This window comes from Microcaecilia unicolor, chromosome 3, assembly GCF_901765095.1.
Source record: "Microcaecilia unicolor chromosome 3, aMicUni1.1, whole genome shotgun sequence".
NCBI lineage: Eukaryota > Metazoa > Chordata > Amphibia > Gymnophiona > Siphonopidae > Microcaecilia > Microcaecilia unicolor.
The window spans coordinates 474476839-474500893 of record NC_044033.1 but is presented as its reverse complement, the minus strand read 5'-3'; the positions used below and the strand labels follow the sequence as shown (position 1 = coordinate 474500893).

Here is a 24055-nt window from a genome sequence, read left to right as displayed (position 1 = left end):
GTAGACTTGAATCATTTGTTTACTCTTTCCAAAATTACAAGGTCTAGGGGGAATGTAATGAAGCTACTAAGTAGTAAATTTAAAACAAATTGTAGAAAATATATCTTCGCTCAGGGGTTCTTTTACTGAACCGCAGTAAAAAGTGGCCTGCAGTAGTGTGGGTGTGTGTTTTTGGTGCACGCTCGGCCACTTTTTACCGTGACTGGGAAAAGAAGCTTTTTTAATGGAGGCAGTAAATGGCCATACACTAGAATTAAAAGTAGCATGTGGCTATTTACTGCCTGAGCCCTTACATCCACCCATTGACCTACCATAAGGTCTCATGTGCTACACGTGCGGTATTCATGCGGCATGTGCCAATGTTTTCTATCTCGGGAAACAGCACATGCCAACTTCAAAATTACCACCAGGTGGGTGCACTAACTGGGCAGTAGTGGCGATTTGGCGCATGTTACATACGCTGTAGCCCTACCGCTGCTTTGTGAAAGGGCCCCTCAATGTGTAATTAGACTCTAAAATTCATTGTCAGAGAATGTGGTAAAAGTAGTTAAAATAGATTTGCATAAACTCTGTTTTAACTCTTTTGAGATCCAGTCAGGTACTTGTGATCTGGACTGTTGGTCATAAGTGATGGATCACATGCAGTACACAAGGATTTGAAATAGCTGTGTGCTATAGGAGATCTGATAGTCTTGCCTCTGGTGTATATCTGATGCTTCCATGCTCCTTTCCTTTTAGGATTTGTTTCTTTTATTTCTTTTGAATGTCACTGTGGTACTGCTCCTCTCCTCTATATAATACTCTCTGTGGAGTTACTACTACTACTACTATTTGACATTTCTAAAGCGCTACTAGGGTTACGCAGCGCTGTACAATTTAACATAGAAGGACAATCCCTGCTCAAAGGAGCTTACAATCTAAAGGACAAATGTACAGTCAGTCAAATTGGGGCAGTCTAGATTTCCTGAAATCTATTAAAAAAAAAAATCAAACATATAAAAGGCGAGTGTCGTACTCACTCGCAAATGCGCAGTAGAGACTTCCCTCTCTGCCCCACCCCTGCATCAATACGTGATGAGGGGGGCAGGACAGAGCAGGAAGTCTCTACTGCGCATGCCGCAGACGTACTCGCAACCGCTCCGCCCTCCCCCTCCCGAGGTCACTGCTACCGCTCCCCCCACCTGGAGTCGCCGCCACCTCCGCCCCTCCACCCGGCCCGAGTACTGTCACATGAGGGCGGGACACAGGCAGAGAAGGAAGCCCGTCCCGATGGCAGCTTTGCTGATGTGCCTGCTGCGTCTGCGTGGTGCGATGTAAGTTCAATAACAGACAGTGCTGGGGGGGGGGGGGTGCGGAGCAGCGGCGACCTCGCAACCCCCCCCATTCCAAAACTAGCCCATTTACACGGGCTCAACGGCTAGTGTATATATATATATATATATATATATATATATATATATATAGAGAGAGAGAGAGAGAGAGAGAGTGTGAGTGAGTGAGAGTGTGAGTTCAGTTCTCTATATATTTTCCCCTTATGTATTATTATTAGTCTTTGGTATTCTACCAGGTATTTGTGACCTGAATTGGCCACTATTAGAATCAGGATACTGGGCTAGATGGACTATCAGTCCGACCCAGTATGACTATCCTTATGTTCTAAATATGCATGCAATAGATTTGCATACCATGCAGATAGTTTCTTTGCAAATCTATCTCATGAATATTCATTAGGGTATCATTAAAACCCAAGGTATTAGTGACCTTCAAGGACTGTCAGTGAATATCTCTAAGATATTTCACAGTGATACAAAGAATGCTAAAAATGGGCTGTTCATTAAAGTACTTAACTTCTTTGCATGTTCACTTAAAATACCTATTTAAATGGATTAAAAAGACAACCACATTTAAAGCTCATCCTTTGTTCTCGATCAAGAAGACAAAAATGGAATTAAACTGCGATTAGCTAGATTGCTGGCAAACATTACTTTTAGGAATTAGCATTTACCTTTTCTCCTTTTGTACCATCTGTGCCAATTTCTCCTTTTTGACCCTAGTGAGAAAATCAATTACAATGTTCATTACAATATTCATAAGCAATGTCTTATTTCTTATAGTGTGTTTGGTTTTAATTATTTATAAGTGCAAACAGAAGCTTCTGGTTTCCAATAAAGCTATTTATTTTTCGTTTCTCCTTTCCTACCTTGGTCTGCATTGCAGTTTATTCATTTAATACTTCCACTTTGCAGATATCCACTACAACGTTTTCTTTCAAGACCTATTCGAGAACTTTGTCTTATGAAGTGTCGTATAGGGATGTGCAAAGAAAGAACTACTGGCTCTTTATCAGGTCATTTTAATTTTTGGAGACTTAAGTAAAACCTTTTTAACATGTATTAATTGACTTATGTTATATTTCATGATGAAGGCTGATTTCTGCATAGTGAAACACAGCTAGCTTGTAACATTTCCATCCATGTGCTCTCCTTCAAGGACCTGAACCACAATTCTGCTATGTGCTTTCTGATTTTTATTCTTAATATCTCAATTGTCTGGCTATAGGTTTAGCTACCTGGTATCTGTTCTCTAGACTTGATGCTTAGTCAAATTGTGCTGACAGTGCATTTATATTGTGGTGTACTGATCTGTCTTTTAACCCTGACCAAAAAAAAACAATCAAAACAAGTAAAAACAAAAACCTCTCTCCCTCTCTGCCTAGCTCTCTGAATCTAGAAAGAATAGGCATTTCAAACTGTCTCTTGCCTTTCAGACTGCTAACTCTTGCTGACGTTTCCTAACTTTGTCTACTGAACTGTGAACAAGATCTGCGAGGTTTATTTCCCAGTACCAGTCCTAGGTAAAAAAGTAGCTCATTTTCAAAGCACCCAATAATGATTAACAATACTCCTTAGTCACATACAGGTAATCTTGCAGATTGTTAACCCTGTCATAGTACATTCCAACCAATCAAGATGACTTATACTCAATGTAATAATTGTGGTGCATTAGTTCCAAGTCACGCCATCTAGAGGCTTAGGGCTTGCCTCATTTGTTTTCCATTTGCTAGTATAAAAGAGGAGCTCAATGAACTTAAGCAGGAATGGGTTGCAATTAAAGCAACTTCCAGCACTATACAGCATCATACTAATTTACCACCACTACCTCAAAGAATAAAACAACCCAAGAATAGATGGGTCACAGTAGGCTCAGGTAGATTATGACACATAATTCTTTTGCTGCCTTAGAACATTGTGATGATCAAGAAAAATACTAAGGTGGAATCAGAAACAATAAAGGTAGCTCAAACTTTGTGACTACTTTATGATCCCCTGAAGCAGGTCTCATAGACCAAAATGCCCAGAACAGCAGTAGGTGCCGGGAGCTTTTCAACTTTTAGCGCTGTTTCCACACAAGTGGCTTAAGCTAAGTGGTCATAGCTTTATAGCCTAATTTGTGAATTTATTTTGATATTAGTTTAATAAATGAAAAGCTATTTACTGGTAAAATATATATTTTTCAAGTTGAGTCAGCGCTCCAGAGACAAATGATTGATGATAGTATAAGAGAGTTAGGATTTGAAACAGCTGTGTACTGTATCCAATAGCTTGTGTCCAATACCCTTCTGATGCCTCTGGGCGTGATTTATGCTACTGCTGAAGTCTACTCCTCTGATTCTTTTTGGTTGATACTTAAGAGTAATGTCAGGAAATTCTTTTTTCACAAAGAGGGTAGTCGATGCCTGGAAAACCATTCTGAGGGAGATAGTGGAGACAAAAATGGTAGCAAAATTCAAAAAGGCGTAGGATGAACACAGAAGATCCCTAATTAAAAAATGGATGGTATAAGAAACAAACTTAAATGACTCAATGTGTATTGATGTGTTGAGTGGTGCTTAGATGGTGACTCTGGATGTGAAGAATTAAGGCCAGTGATGGGCAGATTTCTACGGTCTGTGTCCCATATATGACAAGACAGATTGGGATATGTTTGAGTAGGCTTTGATGCCAATTCCAGTAGTTGGAATGTTAGGACAATGTCAGGCAGACTTCTATGGTCTATGTCCTAGAAATGGCAACGACTAGATCAAATATATTATACCATATTCATTATTTGTTTAATCATTAATTGATAATGAGTGTAGTTATTTGGCAGATAGGATGTACCGTTCAGATCTTTATCTGCCATCTTCTACTATGTTACTATGTTAAACTGAGTTAGTGCACACTGAATTTTTAAAAGCCTGCTAACAAACCAAATATATGTTAATGAATGCACATCACTACTGTGATAAGATGGGGAAAAAAGACTGAGGCATTCTAAGGACAGCAATCATGCTTTTGAGACACTGAGGCAGTCAGGGGGCAGGAGTGAGATTAATTTTCCAAACAATAATGGTTGAATTTGAACCCTGGTTCAGAGCCTGCTGTTCTAACCAGTAGACTAATTCTACAATGAATGCATGTTGCTCCTCATTGAACTAGTTTGCCACATACTCTGTAATCGGGACCAGTTTCACATACCTTATTCATTCATTCATAAATAAATAAATAAATAAATAAATAAATAAATAAATAAATAAAATTTACTCCCAATCTGGTCATCAGTTATTTATTCCAATGCCTTTGTCTTACCCATCTTATCTGTCTATATGTCTTAATTGTACTTGTCCCCTCTGTTGCCTAGTAAGATGTTTCACTGTATTGAGTTGAGTTTGTGAGCATCATATCTATGTTTTATGGAATGACATTACAATTTGTGGGAAAGGCTAACAAAAACGATAAAGGGGATGGAACACCTTCTTTACAAAGAAAGGATAAATACGTTAGAACTCTTGACTAGGAATGAGACAACTGTGAGGCGATATGATAGAAGTTTATAAAATAATGAGTGGGGTGGAATGCATAAATAGGGAATGGATGTTTAATTATTCAAACAACACTAAAGCAAGAAGACAATCATAACACTGAAAACAAATTGCAAAAAGTATTTTTTCATACAGGGCATAAATAAGCTGTGAAATCTCTAACTAGACTTAGGAAAACACTGTATTCAGCCCTATCATGTGACTTAAGCAGTATATCAGGTTCACAAACAGAAACCCAAATGTCTAAAATGCTTATGTTTTTGTGTCTCTTAGTATAACAACCTCTAGGCTCCTTCTCAAACACAGCAACTGTGAAACTGATATATTACTTCAGCCACATCTTATGTTGAACACAATGCATTCCTAAGTCTGCTAGAGACTTTTTATTCTGTGATCTTGTTTTGCCCCTCACGAAGAAAATTCAAAACATGGCCATGCCAGGTGTTTGGATTTTTTCTTAACTCAATAAAATGTTAAAAGTCATTCCTCTAGCTTGTGTGCCCTGGATCTTCTCTTCATTTCTTTCCATCTCATGTGGTTCTCTGCATCTTATGGTTGTTAGGCAGCTTTGGTCTGATTCAGCATGACTTTCCGTGTATTGTTAAGGGTGCTTTGGAGTTGATAATGGAGAGAATCTGAAGCATGACCTATGATCTCCTTGATTTTGTCCTTGCAAAAATATATTCTATTTCATGCATGTCTGCATGTCTTTCCTATGCATCTTCATAAAGGCCAGTTGGACTCTGCCATGAGCGTCTGCATTCATATATTGCTATAGAAGAGGCACTCAGCATGGCTTCAAAAATCTCATTAAAATACATGTATTTCATACTTGTCACCTCCATTCAATAGTGAATGAAACCTATTCTAATCCTCTTAAAGCAGGAGCACAGCCAAAGGTGGGCCTGGGTAGGTATAGGCCCATCCAATTTGGACTCAGGCCCACCTAGCTGCGGTGCACACACTTGATGGCCAAGGTCTTATGATCCTGCAGCTCCCGCCTACTCTCCCTTAGCAGCAGAATCAATTCTGACAGGATGCCTGTGGCTGACCAAGATACTATCTCTGCTGGGTCCCTACTCCTTTGATGCCACCTCCTATTTCAGCCTGGGCAGAACACGGCAAAAAGAAGGCTTCAGGGTCAGGTGCAGGCAGCATGTAGGAATCACTACCATTGCTAAGGGAGAGAGAGAGGGAGCTTCAGGACTGCAGGAGCCTCCTCAGCCAAGCCCAGCTTACTTCCCACAGACAGGGAAGACTGGACAACGGGAGGGAGAAAAGAAAGAGGGAGGGAAAATTGTTGGACAGGGTGAGGGGAACAGAGAGGGGAAAATGGAAAAGGGGGGACAGGTGGGAGGAATGCTGCATGTGGGGGCAAGAGAGGGAGACATTTTGGATATGGTTATGGGAGAGATAATGCAAGGGGGCGGAGAGGGAGAAATGTTGGCAGTGGAGGGGAGATAAGGAGAAATGCTGCATGGAGTGGGGGGGGGGGGGAGAGAAATGTTGGACCTGGGGCACAAGGGAGAGACAGAGAAATGATGCACAATGAGAGAGGAGGAAGAGGGGAAGAGATGGACATGGGGGAAGGGAAGAAAGAGGGAAATGTTGGATCCATGGGCAGAAGGGATTGATGCAGGTCAGTGGGAGAGAGGGAGGGAAGAAAGAGGAAGAAATGCTGGAATGCAGTCGAGCAGGGTAGAGCAGGAGGGAAGGGACAGAAAGATGCTGAGGGGTGGTGTGGAAGGAACAGGAAGATATCAGGCTATGAGGGTGGGGTACAGGGAGAGAGGGAGCAGATTCTGAACTATAAGGATGGAGGGAAGAAAACCGCTTGGAATGGTGGAACCATGTGGGAGAGGCAGGGGGAAAGGTAAAACATGAGAGGAGGAAAGTGATTATATATGTAAAAATAAGGTAATGGAGAGTAGATTAAAAATGAAAGGAAATGGATGGCTGGAGAAGGCATGAGATGGGGAATGGGAAAGCTAGTGGATGAGAGGAGGAGATGGAAATTTGATAGCTGAAAAGTAAAAAAAAAAAGGTGAGAAAGAGGGTGAAATTTGAGTGGACAGAGAAGCAGAAAAGAAAAAAGAGAGGAAAAAGCCAAAAAGGAAATGTCAATATGTCAGAGACAGGTGTAGCGAGGGAATGGAATAAGACAGGAGAGAGGAGAAAACACTAATGGACAGCAGCCACTTGAAGAAGAATTTAGCAGAGGGCAGACAGGAAAGCAGAAAAGAGAAGCTGGAACCAACATGATGGAAAAATAAAATGTCCAGACACCAAAGGTAGAAAAAAGCATTTTATTCTGAATTTATTAAATGAAATATGTTAGCTTTGGGAAATGTACATAGCAGGTGTCTTTGTATTGTGTTCACTAGAAAAAGAAATGCATTTCCCTTTTTTCTTACTTCAATGTTGCAGTACATGCTGAGTCTTGGTGTTCTTAGTTCAATTTTTGTCTACAGATTTTTATTTCTAATTTGTGATTCCTTTGGTGAAGGTCTGTTAGTGTGATAGTTCTGGCAGGTACAGTGATTGGAGGGAAGGCAAGGAGGAGAGTGGATCAGGGGGAGGCCCCCTTTTATTTTCTGTCCTGAACCCTAGCATATCCAAGAACAGCCCTAACTCTTGCTGCAGCTGGTGCGGATCCCCATGCTTTGCCAGCTAAGGGCTTCCTCCAAAGGTGGCTGGAACTCACTTCTACCAAGCTCTGCATCCTTGAGCCACCAACAACTAAGCATGCATGGGGTGCCTGTGTCAGTGGCTCAGGCATATTGCTGCTGCCTCCCAAACTTGGTAAAAGGGAGTTCTAGCTACCTTTGGGGAAAATCTTCAGCTGACAGACATTGCGAATTCTTATTAGCTACAGTATTTATATTTTGAGTTGGAAGATGCTGGGGAGGAATGGAGAGTGAGGGGAGGGAGGAGGCAGAGAAAAAAATTGATGTCCACCTGCTTTGAACTCAGGCCCACCCAAAATTGGCTGTCTGGCTATGCCACTGTCTTAAAGGAGCTGGTTCGTGAATTTCTGTGCCCTTTCCAGAATGATATACAATTATTATACCATGTAGGTCTAGAAGGATGTCATCACATTCAGAAGTTGCCTCCTCTTGAATTAGTCCAAGGTCTGAGACTCACATCTAGGGGTAGCAAGCCAGGCATCTTGGTCTTCACAAACTTTTTCATGGCAGATTTGAGCAGTGGCGTACCAAGGAGGGGAGCGGTGGGTGCGGTCCACCCCGGGTGCACGCCGCTGGGGGGGTGCCGCGCATCTGTCGGCAACGCTCGTTCCCTGCTCCCTCTGGTTACTTCCTGTTCCGAGGCAGAGGGAGCAGGGAATGAGCAAAGCCCCAGTAGGTAAAAATGCACCCGGGGGGGGGGTGTGTCCTTTCACCGGGGGAGGTGTCCTTTTGCTGGGAGTGGGGGGGTCGCGCTGCACCCAGGGGGGTGTCCTTTCGCCGGGGGCAGATGTCGCACTGCACCCGGGGGGGGGGGGGGGGGGCTCATCAGCGATCTGCCCCGGGTGTCAGCCACCCTAGGAACGCCACTGGATTTGAGTTCCACAAACTGGTATGGCAACTGACTGGGATAGGCTGAATAACTGAGCCATGCCATAACAGAACTTGACGTTCACATTTTTGCTAACTGGGTGTACGGGGTCCTAGATTTCCCATGTCTCCCTGCATTTATATTAGAAGACTGAATGAATGGATAATACCTGGGGCATCCAGGTACTTGAAGATACAAACGAATACTCCCTTATGTGGTAGTCTGACCCCATAGCGATAATACTATGAGATTACAAGGGCATGGAACTTGATATAATGCCTTCCTGTGGTTTTTACAACTACATTCAAAGCAGTTTACATAGTATATACAGGTACTTATTTGCACCTGGGGCAATGGAGGGTTAAGTGACTTGCTTAGGGTCACAAGGAGCTGCAGCGGGAACTAAACCCAGTTCCCCAGGATCACAGTCTGCTGCACTAACCACTAAGCTACTCCTCCTCATTGAGGTAGGGAGTTGCCAGGAACTGCCAGGGCAGGCACACCCAAGGATCATTCCTTCTCTCCATTACTCACCAGGGAGCCCCGTTAGGTGTCAGGGCGGGAATGATTGAGGGGGAGGGGGAGGTATGTCAAAAGGAATCCAGGTGCAGGATTAGGGATATGTCAAATGGGTCTGGGGTGGGGGATTGGAGCTATGTCAGAATGAATCACAGGTGGGTGGATTAGGAGCATGTCAATAGGTGATAAGGGGTGTCAAAAGAGATAGAGGTAGGGGGAATCAGAGATACATTAAAAGGAGATTAAAGGGGATAATTCAAAGGAGGAACAAGGGTGGGGGTTAGTTCAAAAGAGGACTAGGAGTGGGAAGATAATTAAAAGAGGATCAGGATGGGTATTACAAAGCACTAGTCTGGCCCTTGTAAAGATATTAGACCAAACTGAGTGCCCACTGATTTTACATTGCTGCAGTTGGGAATATACAGTATTCTTTGAGCAGCAGTGCAAAAAATTGTTAAATAAGGGTGCTTATAGGTAATGGGTGGTTCTCTTCCCCTATCCATCTTCCTTTCCACATGCTCCTCACTTACCTTTGCTGCTATACTGTAGACCACGAAGAGCCCGGCAGTGGTACTATAACCCTGGGTTAGAGAGGAGATCTTCTAATAGAGAGTCACTGCGGGGAGTGACTAGGATGATCTGGGAGGGATTTAGAAGTAAATAATTAGAGAAGCCTTGAGAGGGAAGGCTGTTCTTGGTTGTCTAAGATTGGAGTTACTTACAAGCCCCTGCCAAGCGACCCATAGAAAAGAAAGGTGGTACATTGGATTTAAGGGATCGATTGCTTTCAAGTGTTCCATAGCCATTAAAGGGAGCCAGAACTTCGGATTGGATTGGGGAGTCCAGCCAGTAACCAGGGCTCCAGGTAGAATGAGGTCTGCCCATGGCTGAGTGCTATCTTCGGGGTGATACCCACAAAAGGTAAGGACCATAATAGAGGATCCAGATCTGGTGGTACAGAGTACATCAGAAGAAAAGAGAAAATCTATCCTGGGGTCCCATCAGGCTACAGGACAGGCATAAGTGGATTTTGCATATGTGTTTAATCCTGAGAAAGAAACGCTCTATATGATTACCTTTGAAAATCATAGCTGGAGTTTACATCACTTATTAAGCTGAAGATCATCACAATAAGAATTTACTTATTACTAACATTATAATAACGTTAAGTTTATTCCTGATCCTCCTGGTATATTGTGTGGTTCCTGGACTGGAAGCTGGAGGGAACCTGGACCCAGATACATGTCTCTTGAACCCCAGATACATGTCTCTTGAACTTCAGATCCATACCTATTTCCAGGGCCGCCGAAAGACTGGGCCGGGCCCGGGGCAAGGACGGGCTGCCGCAACCCCCCTCCACCCGCCTCCTTCCGTCCACCACCGGGCCGGGCCCTCTGAATTCAAATCATAATGCCTCACCTCAACCTCACTCCGTGTGAAAGAAGTGCAGCAGTGGCAGTCTGCAGATCACCTCCCTTCGGGCCTTCCAACCCTGTGTCCCGCCCTTGCGCAAGTTACATCAGACGAAGGTGGGATACAGGGAGGAAAGGTCCGAAGGGAGGCGATCTGCAGACTGCCGCTGTTGCGCTTTTACATGGAGCGAGGTGGTGAGGCGCAGTGATTTGAATGGAGGGGGCCTGGCCTCGTGGCGGACTGTCGATGGAGCCGAGGGCAGGCGGGTGGGACTGTGGCGCTGGGGAATCTTTTCCCCCCGTCCCCCCTCTTGGCGGCCCTGTCTATTTCCAGTTGTCTGAGAGGAGCCTGGAAGAGTGAGAGTGATTCAAGCTGTGGAGTTGGGAAGTGAGAAAGAAAGCACTCTCCTTGGGACTCGGGTCCGGGAGCTAACCTGGGTGAGTTCCTGGGTTACAGTACTTCACAGGGACAAATCAGTGCAGACCCTGCTTATCCTCATCATCATGCCCCTCAGATGTTCTCTGTGGTCTCAAGCAAAACTCCATGCCAAGAAGGATCTGTTTACTTCCCGGAAACTCAGCACTTCCTTTATAGCTCTGCAAGAGGGCACTGGCTGATGTCATCACTTCCCATTTGGTAGTATTTAAGGAAGTTCCTGTCTCCCAGCCAGTTCTTTTGCAACAGGTCTCCTAGAATTGTCTAGTGTATTTTGCAGCCTTGTTCCAGTTTGTCTCCTAATCCTGCCAGTGTCTTGTTCTATCCCTGCTCTGTGTTCCAGCCTTGTGCCTGCCCTGCTTCATGCCTTGTCTACAAGCTTCAGCCTTATCTTCAGTCCAGCCTTGCCCAGGTGTCTCGCCCACCACCAGTTGGGGCTTAGCCAGTGCTCAGGTTGGATAGCTGGCTGTGGCTCAAGGGCTTACCCTGGGTCATGACAGATTGCAAAGGTTATGAGCTTGGGAGAGTCATCCGCCTTCCAGATGCTCCATCAGCTGGCTCTCCAGCTCCAGCAACTTTCTGATTCTGTTCAGGACCTGACCAGCCACATGGACCAGCTCCAGCATCTCCAGGACCTTTCCCAGGAGGTTCAGCAGCAACGTACTCTGTTTCAGCAGATTACAGAATCCCTTTAGTGAGTCTGTGCTCAGTTTGTAGCGATGCAAACCACATGTCCTCTAGGTCTGACCCTGCCTCCAGGATTCACTCCAGTGGTGCCACCTCCAGCTTACCTAGTGTTTCAGCCTCAATTCTCGGCATCACCACACTTTGATGGGAACCCCAAGGCATGCGAAGGATTTATTAACCAGTGTTTGATTAACTTTGAACTACAGCCCTCTAGTTTTCCTTTGGATTGAATTAAGATTACCTTTATTGTCTCTCTCCTTTCTTGGCAAGCACTGGCTTGGGCCTCTCCCCTGTGGGAGCAGAATGGCATGCTTATTTCCAACTTGGCTACCTTCCTTGCACGCTTCTGGCAGGTATTTGATGAGCCGGTGCGTGTTTCCTTGGTAGATTCCGAGCTTCTACATCTACAACAAGAGGCCCTAACTGTGGGCCAGTAAGCCATTCAATTTTGGACCCTCGTTTCTGAACTGCAATGGAATCAGGAGGCCACATTAAGGATAAACTGGTGGCACAGAATTTCCCCACCTGTTTGGATGACCTGGTTTCCCTATGCATCAAGGTGGACATCCACTTTCAAGAGAGGGCTAAGGAACATGAAGCTAAATGCCGATCTAAGCAGCTGATGCTCCAGTTACAGGATCTCACAGATGTCAGCTTCTCCTGCCCCCAAGGAGGAAGAAATCCGCATGCAAATAGGACATTCTCGACTTTTGGAGGAAAATAAAAGGCATCGGAAAGCACAAAACCTTAATTTATACTGTGCAGACTGGCACATTATGCTAAGCGATGTCCCAGGAAACCAGGAACACTTACAAACCTAGGTGTTGTGAGGGAGATGTCCCTAGGTCCTTCTCAAGTTGTTCTGACCTCCTTCTGTTGGGGCCTAGCTAGTCCTCTGGTTGGCTAGGTAGTGTCAACTTGGCTGTGGTACAAGGGCTTACCCCAGGTCATGAAACTTATGTACTGAGAGTCTCTGTGGCAACTCATCCTATTCTTTGTATGGGCTTCCTGTCACCATGGAAACCCCTGCAAGAGGAAAGGAACTGTATGGCTTGGATTTTCTTTGTGGATATGCAGCAGTGCTGCCAGGCCAGACTAGTGCTAAAGAATGAACACCACTGCAGTGGCAACATTCTGGTGCCTATTAAGATTTGGCACCAGACGCAGTCTCCTACATTGCCTGCTCCTAAATCTAGGCCTGCCTTAACAATAAGATTAATAAACAATATTATAGTTCCTTTGCTCAAAGCCTTTTAAAACAAACACAACAACTTTTATTTTGCAAAGATACATTGAAATAAGATGACAGACTCTTACAGTTTCTCCTTTTTGTCCTTTTTGACCAGCAAGTCCAGGAAATCCCTGTTCATAATAAGAAATAAATTTACTGCTCAAAACGTAATAAAGATTCGCAGAACTGTGTTTCACATAAATGAGTGGGAGTCCTGAGCAATGGTGTACATTAACCAATGTGATGCCATTGTAGGTAATTTTTCATTAACTTTTCAGAAAATTTCTTTTTGCAGTTTTTTATAATGAGTTGATTTGTAGATAAGAGATAATGGTTAGCAATAATTGCCTTTCAAGTCATGAAGCAAAATGAGGATATTGACAAAGACTGTAAAGATATTACTGCTGTAAGGCATACAATATACTGTATCTCTATTCTACAAAATGTAAATTGAAACTTCACAGATTTAATCCCTGACAGTATTCTCTGCCTAAGTTCATCTTAACTTATAATTCTGGGGGTCATGATGGAGAAGCAGCGGAATGCATAAATTAACAAAGGATAACCCAACTATTTTAACTGGTTGACTAATCTTTTTATTATTTATTTATTTATTGGGATTTATTAACTGCCTTTATGAACAGATTCACCCAAAGCAGTGTACAGTAGGCCCAGTTTAACATAAAACTTACAATTTTGTTAACATCATAACAATAGTAAAATGACCACATATAAACATAAATACAATAAATGAGGTAAACTTGGAAATATGATGTTGTTACAATACAAATAATACCATAATAAACAGCATGGAAGAATATTTAAATAACCTAGATACAATATGATGTCAGCATAATGCCAGTGAAACACCTAATAAGCAACGCAATAGAACATTCAAATAGCATAGATATGATGCTAATGTTTTTTTATGTAGCTGAGATGCCACGTGCAGATACATTGATGGGGACAAGATGAGTAGTATAGAGTCAACTGGGATAAATAGATGTGAGGCTAAACTCCAGGCAAAACGTTTATGCTGTTAAACAAGATATGAGGAACTGGTCTAAGTTACAGAATGGGCATCAAGCTAGTCCAGGTGTGGAGTGAGTGTATATAATCAGTCACCACATGTACTAAAGGCTTGTAAGAAGAGCCAGGCTTTCACCTGTTTCTTGGAGCAGCTGGTCCAGGAACCAACGAGAGGGGGAGCCATTTCGGATCTGGTCCTTGGTAGCGTGCAGGGCATAGTGCAAGAGGTGGTGGTGTTGGGTCTCCTGGGAAACAGTGATCTACTATCTGGGATGAACCCGCAAAGGAAATCTACTGTAGCTGCATTTAATTTTCGAAAGGGCGACTATAACAAAATAAGGAAAATGGTTAAAAAGAAACTAAAAGAATTGGCTGCAAAGGTTAGGACACTAAATCAAGCATGGATGTTATTCAAAAATATTATCATGGAAGCCCAGTCCAGATGCATTCCATGTATTTGCAAAGGTGGAAAGAAGAGAAAAAGTCAGCCAGCATGGTTAAAAGGTGAAGTAAAAGAGGCCAGTACAGCCAAAAGATTGTCCTTCAAAGAATGGAAAAAGGACCAAAATGAAGAAAACAAGAAGCAACATAAGCACTGGTAAGTCAGATGCAAAGCATTAATAAAGAATGCTAAAAGAGAATATGAAGAGAAACTTGCCGCATAGGCTAAAAGTCACAGAAACAACTTTTTCAGGTACATCAGAAACACAAAGCTTGCAAAGGAATCCATTGGACCATTAAATCATGAAGGAGCAAAAGGGGCACTCAGGGAGGACAAGGCCATAGCGGAGAAACTGAATGAATTCTTTACTTCTGTCTTTACGGAAGAAGATGTAAAAGATATCCCTGTACTGGAAATAGTTTTCAAGGGATGATATGGAGGAACTAAAAGAAATCTCCGTGAATCTGGAAGATGTACTAAGCTAAATTGACAAAGAGTAGTAAATCATCTGGACTGGATAGCATACATCCAAGGGCACTCAAAAACTCAAGCATGAAATTGCTGATATGCTGTTAGTAATATGTAACCCATCATTAAAATCATCCATAGTACCTGAAGATTGGAGGGTGGCCAATGTGATGCTGATTTTTAAGAAAGGTTCTAGGGGTGATCCAGGAAATTATAGACCGGTAAGCCTGACATCGGTGCTGGGCAAAAGAGTGGAAACTATTATAAAGAATAAGGTTACACAACGCATAGACAAACATGGTTTAATGGGACAGAGTCAGCATGGGTTCAGCTGAGGGACGTCTTGCCTCACCAATTTGCTTAATTTCTTTGAAGACATGAATAAACATGTGGATAAAGGTGAGCCGGTTGATGTACTGTATTCTAGATGTTCAGTAAGCTTTTGTTAAAGTTCCTTATGAGACTCCTGAGAAAATTAAAGAGTCATGGGAAAGGAGGCAAGGTTCTGGTGTGGATTAGGAATTGGTTATTGGACAAAAAACAGAGGGTAGGGTTAAATTGTCATTTCTCTCAATGGAGGAGGGTGAACAGTGGAGTGCTGCAGGGATCTGTACGGGAACTGGTGCTATTTAACATATTCAAAAATGATAAGGAAATCGGAACGATGAGTGAGGTCATTAAATTTGCAGATGATACAAAACTATTCAAGGTTGTTAAAACATGTGCAAACTGTGAAATAGTGCAGGAAGACCTTAGGAAATGTGAAGACTGGGCATCCAAATTGCAGATGAAATTTAATGTGGACAAATGCAAGGTGATGCACATTGGAAAGAATAACCTGAATCATAGTTACCTTATGCTAGGGTCCACCTTGGGGGTCAGCACTCAAGAAAAAGATCTGGGTGTCGTTGTAGACAATACGCTGAAATCTTCTCCTCAGTGTGCGGTGGTGGCCAAAAAAGCAAACAGGATGTTAGGAATTATTAGGAAAGGGATGGTGAATAAGATTGAATATAATATACTGCCTTTGTTTCACTCCATGGTGTGTCCGCATCTGGAGTATTGCATTCAGTTCTGGTCACCATATCTCAAAAATGATACAGCGGAATTAGAAAAGGTTCAAAGAAGAGTGAGTAAAATGATAAAGGGGATGGAGCTCCTCTTGTATGAGAAAAGGCTAAAGAGGTTAGGGCTCTTCAGCTTGGAAAAGAGACGGATGAGGGGAGATATGATTGAGGTCTACAAAATCCTGAGTGGTGTAGAATGAGTAAAAGTAAATTGATTGTTTACTCATTCCAAAAGTACAAAGACTAGGGGACACTCGAGGAAGTTACATGGAAATACTTTTAAAACAAATAGGAAGAAATATTTTTTTCACGCAACAAATAGTTAAGCTCTGGAACTCTTTGCCAGAGTATGTAGTAACAGCGGTTAGTGTATCTGGGTTTAAAAATGGTTTGGACAAATTCCTGGAGGAAATGTCCATTGTCTGCTATTGAAACCGACATGGGAAGCAACTGCTTGCTCTGGGATTTGTAGTATGGAGTATTGCCACAATTTGGGTTTCTGCCAGGTATGTGTGACCTGGCTTGGCCACTGTTTGGAAAACAGGATACAGGGCTAGATGGACCATTGGTCTGACCCAGTATGGCTACTCTTATGTTATTAATTAGTCTCAAGTTAGACATAGCCCCCCTGGTAGTAAGTTCCAGAGTGTGGAGGCTCCTTTTGATTAGGCTTGCTGGTGGGTGTCACATCGCACAATTTCTTTTGATGAGGGTACAGATAGTTATGCTGCATGAGAAGACTTTAGAGGTCTCAAAGGTGTGCAGACAGCTAACTTACTCTTTAAATACTTTGGCCAATTTTGTCTGAGGACCTTGAAAATCACACAGTTTTAAGTTTAGCCCTGTAAGATGCTGGTAGCCAGTGTAGTTTTTGCAGGAAGGGTATGATGTGGTCACACCGCTTGCAACCTTCTATTAGTTGGGCTGCAGCACTCTGAATTGGAGCAGATACAAACTCCTTTTGGTTTGAGTAGTGAATAGGGCATTACAGTAGTCTAGTTGTGATGCTATCATGGCATGGACCACTGTGGTCAGACTCGTCTTTTCAATATTTGGAGAGAGATTTTGTAGTTGCTGCAGGTCACAGACACAATTTTTAAAGGTTGTTTGAATTTGCTGGATCAGAGTGAGCGATGAGTATAGCAGTATCCCAAGATTCCTGACCTGTGATTTTAGAGGGTGTTCATACTTCCCAAAAAGTGTTTTGAAGTCAGGTACTTGTCCACTTGTTGGTTTTTGTGCCACGGGTTCTGTGCAGAACATTGAGAAGGGACAGAAGAATTGTCTCTATTCCGTACCCAGGCCTGAAGCCAGATTGACATGGATATAACCAATTACTTCCATTTAGCCAATCATTGAGTTGAATTCAGACTGCCTGTTCTATAAGTTTTGCCAGGAAAGGAATGTTAGAGACTGGTTGGTAGTTTTCGAGCTCGTGCTGGTCAAGGAAGCTCCTTTTCAGTAGGGGGCACACCACAGCTCTTTTTAGTCTTGTTGGCACTCACTTGCTGTTCTACCATTGCTGGGCAGGGATCAAGAGGGCATTTATGAATTGTGGATATATATCTACTAATTGATTACGCAAAATTTTTGAAACAGCTTGAGAACTTCCCTGTGAAATCTTAAATATCTTATATTTATTAGAAAACTAGAACAATACTATTTATAAAATCTAGTATTCCTGAATATATCTATCTATATCTATATATCTAATCTATATCTATCTATCTATCTATCTATCTATCTATCTATCTATCTATATATATATATATATATATATATATATATATATGTAGTGGTACCTACACAGTTCATCCCTCTTGTCTAGAAGGGTGATTTCCATGAAGAACACTTACAGTTTCCAAAGGTGTTCTTATATTTTGTGCATGTGCTTAATCCCCAGTCCCCTTCCTGGAACCTCTGCCCTTTCTCCCCCCATACCCAATCCAACTTTCCCTCCATATACTCTTAATAAGTATACTTCATCTCTCTCAGTGCCACCTAGCAACTTTCCTCTGCCTCAGTTATTTATATAATGAATGTAAAAATATTAATATATACTGTCTTTATTGCTTTAAATCTACCCAACGTAGTACACAGCTGTGAGTGGAATATAAAATATGAATCAAGAATGAAAGCACACACACCAATCACAAAAACCAGATGAACCAAAATATAGTAAATGTGATAGATTTATTCCCCGTTCAGCTTTAATTTTGACCACCTCCCCAGTTACAATCTACCTGCCCAGCAGATCCTTCTTTTTACCTTAGTAGCAGTCAACAGTCCCAGTTTCTTCCCTTAGGCTCAGTTTTCCACATACAGCAGCCCCTGGAGTTAATTCCTATGTGTATATGTTTGCAATTGTGCAGGAAGCTCCTTTCAGCAACTCAGACAGAAACAACATTGGAACTTTGAGTAGCTACTGGCAGTGAAATTTGCCTGCTTTCAAAACTGATTGGCTGACAAAAGATATTATGACATCAGTATCCTTTTATGATTTCAAACCAGACAAATTCTGGCTTTTATTACATAAACAGGGGTCTTCGAATATTGAACTTTTTGGAAAAATGTGCTGTGCTGCCAACAGCAGTATTCGAATAGTGATTCATTTAGCTCACCTCAAGTTTCTGTAATTGAAACATTAGAAAACATTTGCAGCTTGGAAATGAAACATCAATCTGAAAGTTCTCTATCTGGTCTCATTAAATGACAAATTCTGACCTTTGCCACAAAGCTCCGTTTTGTCACAACAGGTACAAGCTGAAAATCATTTACAATCTTATCACTGTTCAATTTAATATTTTAGCAGCCTGACAGTGTTGTGACATTAGGTCACATGCTTTTGACAATACCTGTAACATTTTCATCATTAATAGCATATCCTGAATAATAATTAGCACTCAGCTCTTTTTATTAAATTCAACCTGCTGACCTGGATAGCAATAAAAGAGAGCTTTCTATTTAAAAAAAAAACAACCTCCAATTAAATATATTTTTTGCTGCTATTTCTGAGACTGTTCTGAGAATTTGTATAACTTCCCTGGCTTAAGGAGTCCTGTTACCAAACTGCAGTAAAAGGGGCCCTGCGGTGGCATTGGCATGTGGATTTGCCATGCACCAAAGCCCCCTTTTACCGCAGTGGGTAAAAGGTTTTTTTCCCTTTAAAAAAAGGAAATGGACATGCAGTAAGTTAAACACTTGCTGCACGGCCATTTCCTGGGGGACCCTTACTGCCTCCTATTTAGGAGGTGGCAAGGGCATCGGGTAATCCCCCAGCGCTAAAAAAAAATATTCTGAGCACCAGAAATGGTGCGTGGCATATGCTGGAACTATTGCTGGGCTCTTGTGATAATTCGGTGGTAGGGCAAATTTGCGGTGCACCATTGCCATCATAGCCCTACTGTAGCTTTGTAAAAGAGGCCCTAAATGACCTAAAGTCATGAAAACATATTGGCTGGCAAAAATATAATACAATATTACACTGCAGCTGTTCCAACTCTTGTTTCATTTCTAAAGGGGTGCTAAAAAAAAATCACCTTTCTCCTATGTAAAAGGCAATAGCTATTGCAGGATTTTGATGCCTGCACTCATACACCACAGTCTATTTATACTCCACATTATGAGGCTCATTTTCAAAGCACTTGGACGTCTCAAAGCAAATAAACATCCATCTGCCAGAAACATCCAAATTGCGATTTTGGAATGGCAGAATTTGAACTTCCAACACTGCAGTTCATCTAAATAGCATAGGGATGTGTTGTGGGCATGTTTTGGGCGGGACTAGGGAAGGCCCAAAATTAGGATGTCCAACAGCGATAACTGAAAGGAAGGAAACATTCAAGTCTAAAAAGAAGGACATTTTTATTTGGACCTGTTTTAGTCACGTCTAGGGTACAAAAAAGTGCACTGATCGAGAAGAAGACCACTGGAGGGATTTTGGAATGACCCTCATGAATCCTCTAGTGGTTACTGTCTCCCTCTCTCTCCTCTGCAAGTGAAACCAAAAAGGAATACCAGGTTCTATGACAGCATCAAGTATGAAGATGGACAACTGTTTTGGCAGTGGGACTAATAACGTGTTGAGCTGCGGAATGGGACAAGGGTGATGGTATTGGATGAGAGGGGTACATATGACAGCATGGGAGAGGAGGTAATGGTGAGGAGAAAAGGTCAACAAAGGTTTAAGATGGTGAGGTGTTAAAAAGAATAAGGATGGCTGCTAAGGGGAGTCTTGTATAAGGATTGGTGTGGTTTTGGTGCGGGATGATTGGATTGAAAAATTGGCAGGAAGGTGTACTTTGTGGAAGTTGGGTAAAAGGTGTATGGGTGGGAGAGTTGGACTTTGGTAAAGTTGGTTTTAGGTTGGGAAAAGGTGTGTGTGGGGGGGGGGAGGGGTTGCTGTTTTAAAATTAATTTTTGTTCACCCAGTTCCACCCTATATTCTTTTATTTTGGAGATTAGTGATGGTTGCTATTTGGGTATGGGTGGTTTATAGATTTAAGTCGTTTGCAAATGATTGGTGGTAGGGGGGGAGGGTTGTAGCTGTGGAAGAGGGGAGGGGTTTTCTACATGACCAGCATCTATGAGTTGTTAAAAATTTTAAGCAAATTTAAGGGTCCTTTTATTAAGGAGTGCTAATGGAATTAGTGCATGCAAAATGATAAGATGTCCATAGGAATACCATGGGCATCTTAGCATTTAGTGCACGCTATTAGCGTGTAGTAAATCGGTTAGTTCGCTTTAGTAAAAGAACCCCTTATTGTTGTGGTATACTTGTGTGCATCACCACCACAGATTGAAATGAAGCCTGGCAACACCACAGGCTTCGGTGGAGGGGGCAATTGCTTTGGTTTGAACATTAATTCATGTAATGTGAGATAGGGCAGCTAGGTCAACACTAGCTAAGGGGGTAAGGGCTAGATAGAACACTGCTCTGGAAAAAGGTTTTGATTTAAATTTGACTTTATTAATTATTTATAGTTGATAAGAAATAAAGCTGTGGCCAAAATTTTGCCAAAATTATTAATCTGTAATGCCTAGTAATTTACATTCAATATTTGTGTATGTTTTATGTTTGGGACCAAAAGCAGTGTGAATGCAAATGGTATGGGTATTCTGAACAAAGCAGAAAGCAGGTCTATTGAGTAGCCCAGTGGTCAGTGCAGTGGACTGTTAACCAGAGGACCCAAATTCAAATCCCCCTTCAGCTCTCTTGTCTTTTTCCCTTTAAATTGTGAGTCTTTCAGAAACAGATGTATACCCAATGTACCTAAATATTTATGACACCAGCAAGCCTGAAGGCTATTGAGGTGGTATGCAGTCAGGTACAGTTTGTATTTCCCTGTTCCTGGAGGGTTCAGCACATAAAATAAAAGAGTTGTAGGGGAATATGAACCTGAGGGCCCTGGTTTACTCTCAGTCCACCATTAGGCTGCCCCTCTGCTCTGCAAGAATGTCTGTGTGGCCATTTCTGTAAAAATGCTTCCAGACAGACATCCTTGTACCTGAATTTGGCATTCATAATTGGATATTTACAGTTTGTAAAATGGCTGTTCATTTTGCACTTTCTCATGTATTTTCAAACAGGAAACTCCAATGTATTTGCTGTTCAAAAATGGCTATGAGATGGACACCTTTTTGAATGTTATGAGCAGGACGTCCCAGTTCTGACTTGGTTGGCTGTTTGAAAATGCCCATCTATGCCTTTCTTCCTCCAGAAAGTGTATTGCTGTTTTAGGTTGAAACTATAGGAGCATTTGATACAGTGGAATACCATATTCATTCTTTTATCGTGCCTACATCAGGTTGGCTTATGGACGTAACTGCTGAATCTCTGTGTCATCAGTTTTATATGCTCCTTAAAGGGACATAGACAGTCAGTGCTGATAAAATCAGGATTTTGAAAGTATTCACATTCCAGAAGATAAATCCTGTTAAAGTAGGGTTATTTGTTGCATCTGGCTTCATTAGATATTGCTTTTCTTTTAGACTTTATTTGTAAAATAACACTTTCAACAAACAATTGACTGGCTGCACTAGGAACTTGCACTGGTCCAAATGACTGAAGAGATGTTTTCTTTGAGAAACATCTGCCAGAGCTGCTTTTTAAGGCCATCTGGGGCAGGTGATCACTTTTTCAGTTGAAAGGGCCAAAGAAACCAATCTCCGCTCCCTCTCTGAAGCTGTCCAATTAGAGATGCTCTGTGGGACAAATATTGGTGGGGCTATTCTGCAGTCATATTGGGGAAAAAGTACTGTCCCTCCCTTGAGCAGCCTAGTGGTTAGTGCAGCAGACTTTGATTCTGGGGAAATGGGTTCAATTCCCACTGTAGCTCCTTGTGATTGTGGGCAAGTCACTTAACCCTCCATTGCCCCAGGTACAAAATAAGTACCTGTATATATGTAAACCACTTTGAATGTAGTTGCAAAATACCACAGAAAGGCAGTATATCAAATCCCATTTCCCTTTCCCTTTGGGACTGAGCATATTGCCTCTGTGGTACACTTACACCAGGGCATGCAGGGCATTATGACCTACACCATGAAGCCAGCACCTGCTATTTTCTCTAAGTAATTTCCTCTACTGTAAGTCCCACTATTCCTTTACAGCTGTCAAACTATTAGGGAATCTCACACAGAATAACTGGCTGGATCTTCCTGAGTTCTCTCTGCAAGGTTTAAGGCTTTCAAAGCAGAACTCTATGAGGGTCTTTTTTAAGGCGCGCTCACATTTTTGGCGCATGATAAAATTGTGGGCGCACTAAACGTTAGAGCTGCCAATGTATTCCTATGGGCGTCTCTAATGTTTAGTGTGCCCACAATTTTAGCCCGCGCTAAAAACGTAAGTGTGCCTTAGTAAAAGACGCCCTCTGATTGTTACCACTAAACACCTGATGAAAACATACAGCTTTTCACTTTACCTTATCTCCTTTCTGTCCAGATGCTTCTTTGCCATCTTGTTTTCCCTGTTAAGGGTTAAGGCAGAAAAACAGTATCAATCATGCAAGCAATATATTCTGTTCCTGTAGAAGGTAAAAGGATAAACAGATGCAAGACAGATACAAATGTATCAAGAAATGGAAGCGAACTGCCTCACTAAGCTGCCGTTCCGAGGAACAGTGGGAGTGTGCTGCTATAATGTCAACCCTGCGAGAAAGATATTGCTAGTCTCCATGTCTCCGCACCACCTGCGTGTGAAGGCCACTCTCCCTCCTGATGTGCCCTCTATATTCTTCATGCTGTTCTAGCCTAAAATGGATATTTGTATACCGTGCACTTAAATCAGAAGATTTTTTTTTCTTTGTCAGAACAAAACTCAGAACAAAGACAGAGTCAGAGTTTTAAAGAGCTGGGGATGTTAGCATTCTTAGCATACTGGAAGCAAAATACTTCTATTTTATATTTGGAGGTTAAACATACTCTGGGAAATAAAAAAACCTCTCTCATTGAAGTGCATTTCTTGCATTATAGGAACATAAGGCCCCTTTTACAAAGCGGCAGTAAGCTCAACGTGGGTTTACCACTCATTAAAAAGGAAGTACTGCCAGGCTACTGCAGCAGCCTGGCGGTACTTCCCACCCCCAGTGCGCCATCATATCCGGCGCTACAAAAAATATTTATTTTTGTAGCGCCGGTGTGTACCTGGCTGTAATCGGGCAGTGATGCTGAATGGGTGGTGGTAAGGGCTCCCACCCGAAATGGCTGTGTGGTAAGTGCTTTACTTGCCGCATGGCCATTTCCTACAGAAAAGCAAGACCTACCTTTTACCCACTGCAGTAACAGGGGACTTTCTGTGCATGTCAAAAACACACACTGACACCAGCGAAGGCCCCCTTTTGCCGCAGCTCAGTAAAAGGGGCCCATAGTAACACAGAATATGGTAGCTACTGTAAGGGGTTTGAGAGAAGACTGCTTCAAGGAGAGCAAAGGCAGAGACAGGAGGGAAGTGTGTTTGGGAGGAAGAGCAGATTTCATTCACAGGTTCCTTATAGACATGGAATTCGCCCCCTTGTGGCCAAAAGGCCGACCAGAATATTAACTAAGGATAAGGACTAACATTCCCACAACCCCCCAGACCCGGTGCAGGACTCACAGGAAATAGAGGGGGAGGGGCAGGACTGAGAGATGGTTTCTGATCAGGGAAATGGGGAGCAGCTGGGAGAACCCTGTGGGGATGAGGAGGCTATGGAATGGGATAAAAAGGGGGCAGGGGAGGAGATGGAGGAGGAGCGCATGGTGGTGTCGGCATTAGCACAGACTGCAGATAGATGGCAAGGTGAGAGGTTTCCTGGCTACACTACTGAAGACATCTAGTCTGACAAGTATGCTATTGCAATACTGCAGTG

At 42.5% G+C, this 24055-nt stretch overlaps 1 protein-coding gene across 1 annotated transcript in view; it reads right to left on the bottom strand.

The window, feature by feature from the left end:
* COL19A1 (collagen type XIX alpha 1 chain) overlaps positions 1 to 24055 on the bottom strand; it is a 946027-nt gene that overhangs the window by 285061 nt on the left and 636911 nt on the right. Inside the window, exons 20-22 of the mRNA XM_030199003.1 lie at positions 22631 to 22675; positions 12788 to 12832; positions 2006 to 2050 (exon numbers count right to left, since the gene is read on the bottom strand). Coding sequence (XP_030054863.1) covers positions 2006 to 2050; positions 12788 to 12832; positions 22631 to 22675 — 135 coding nt within the window. The remainder of the gene's footprint in view (positions 1 to 2005; positions 2051 to 12787; positions 12833 to 22630; positions 22676 to 24055) is intronic.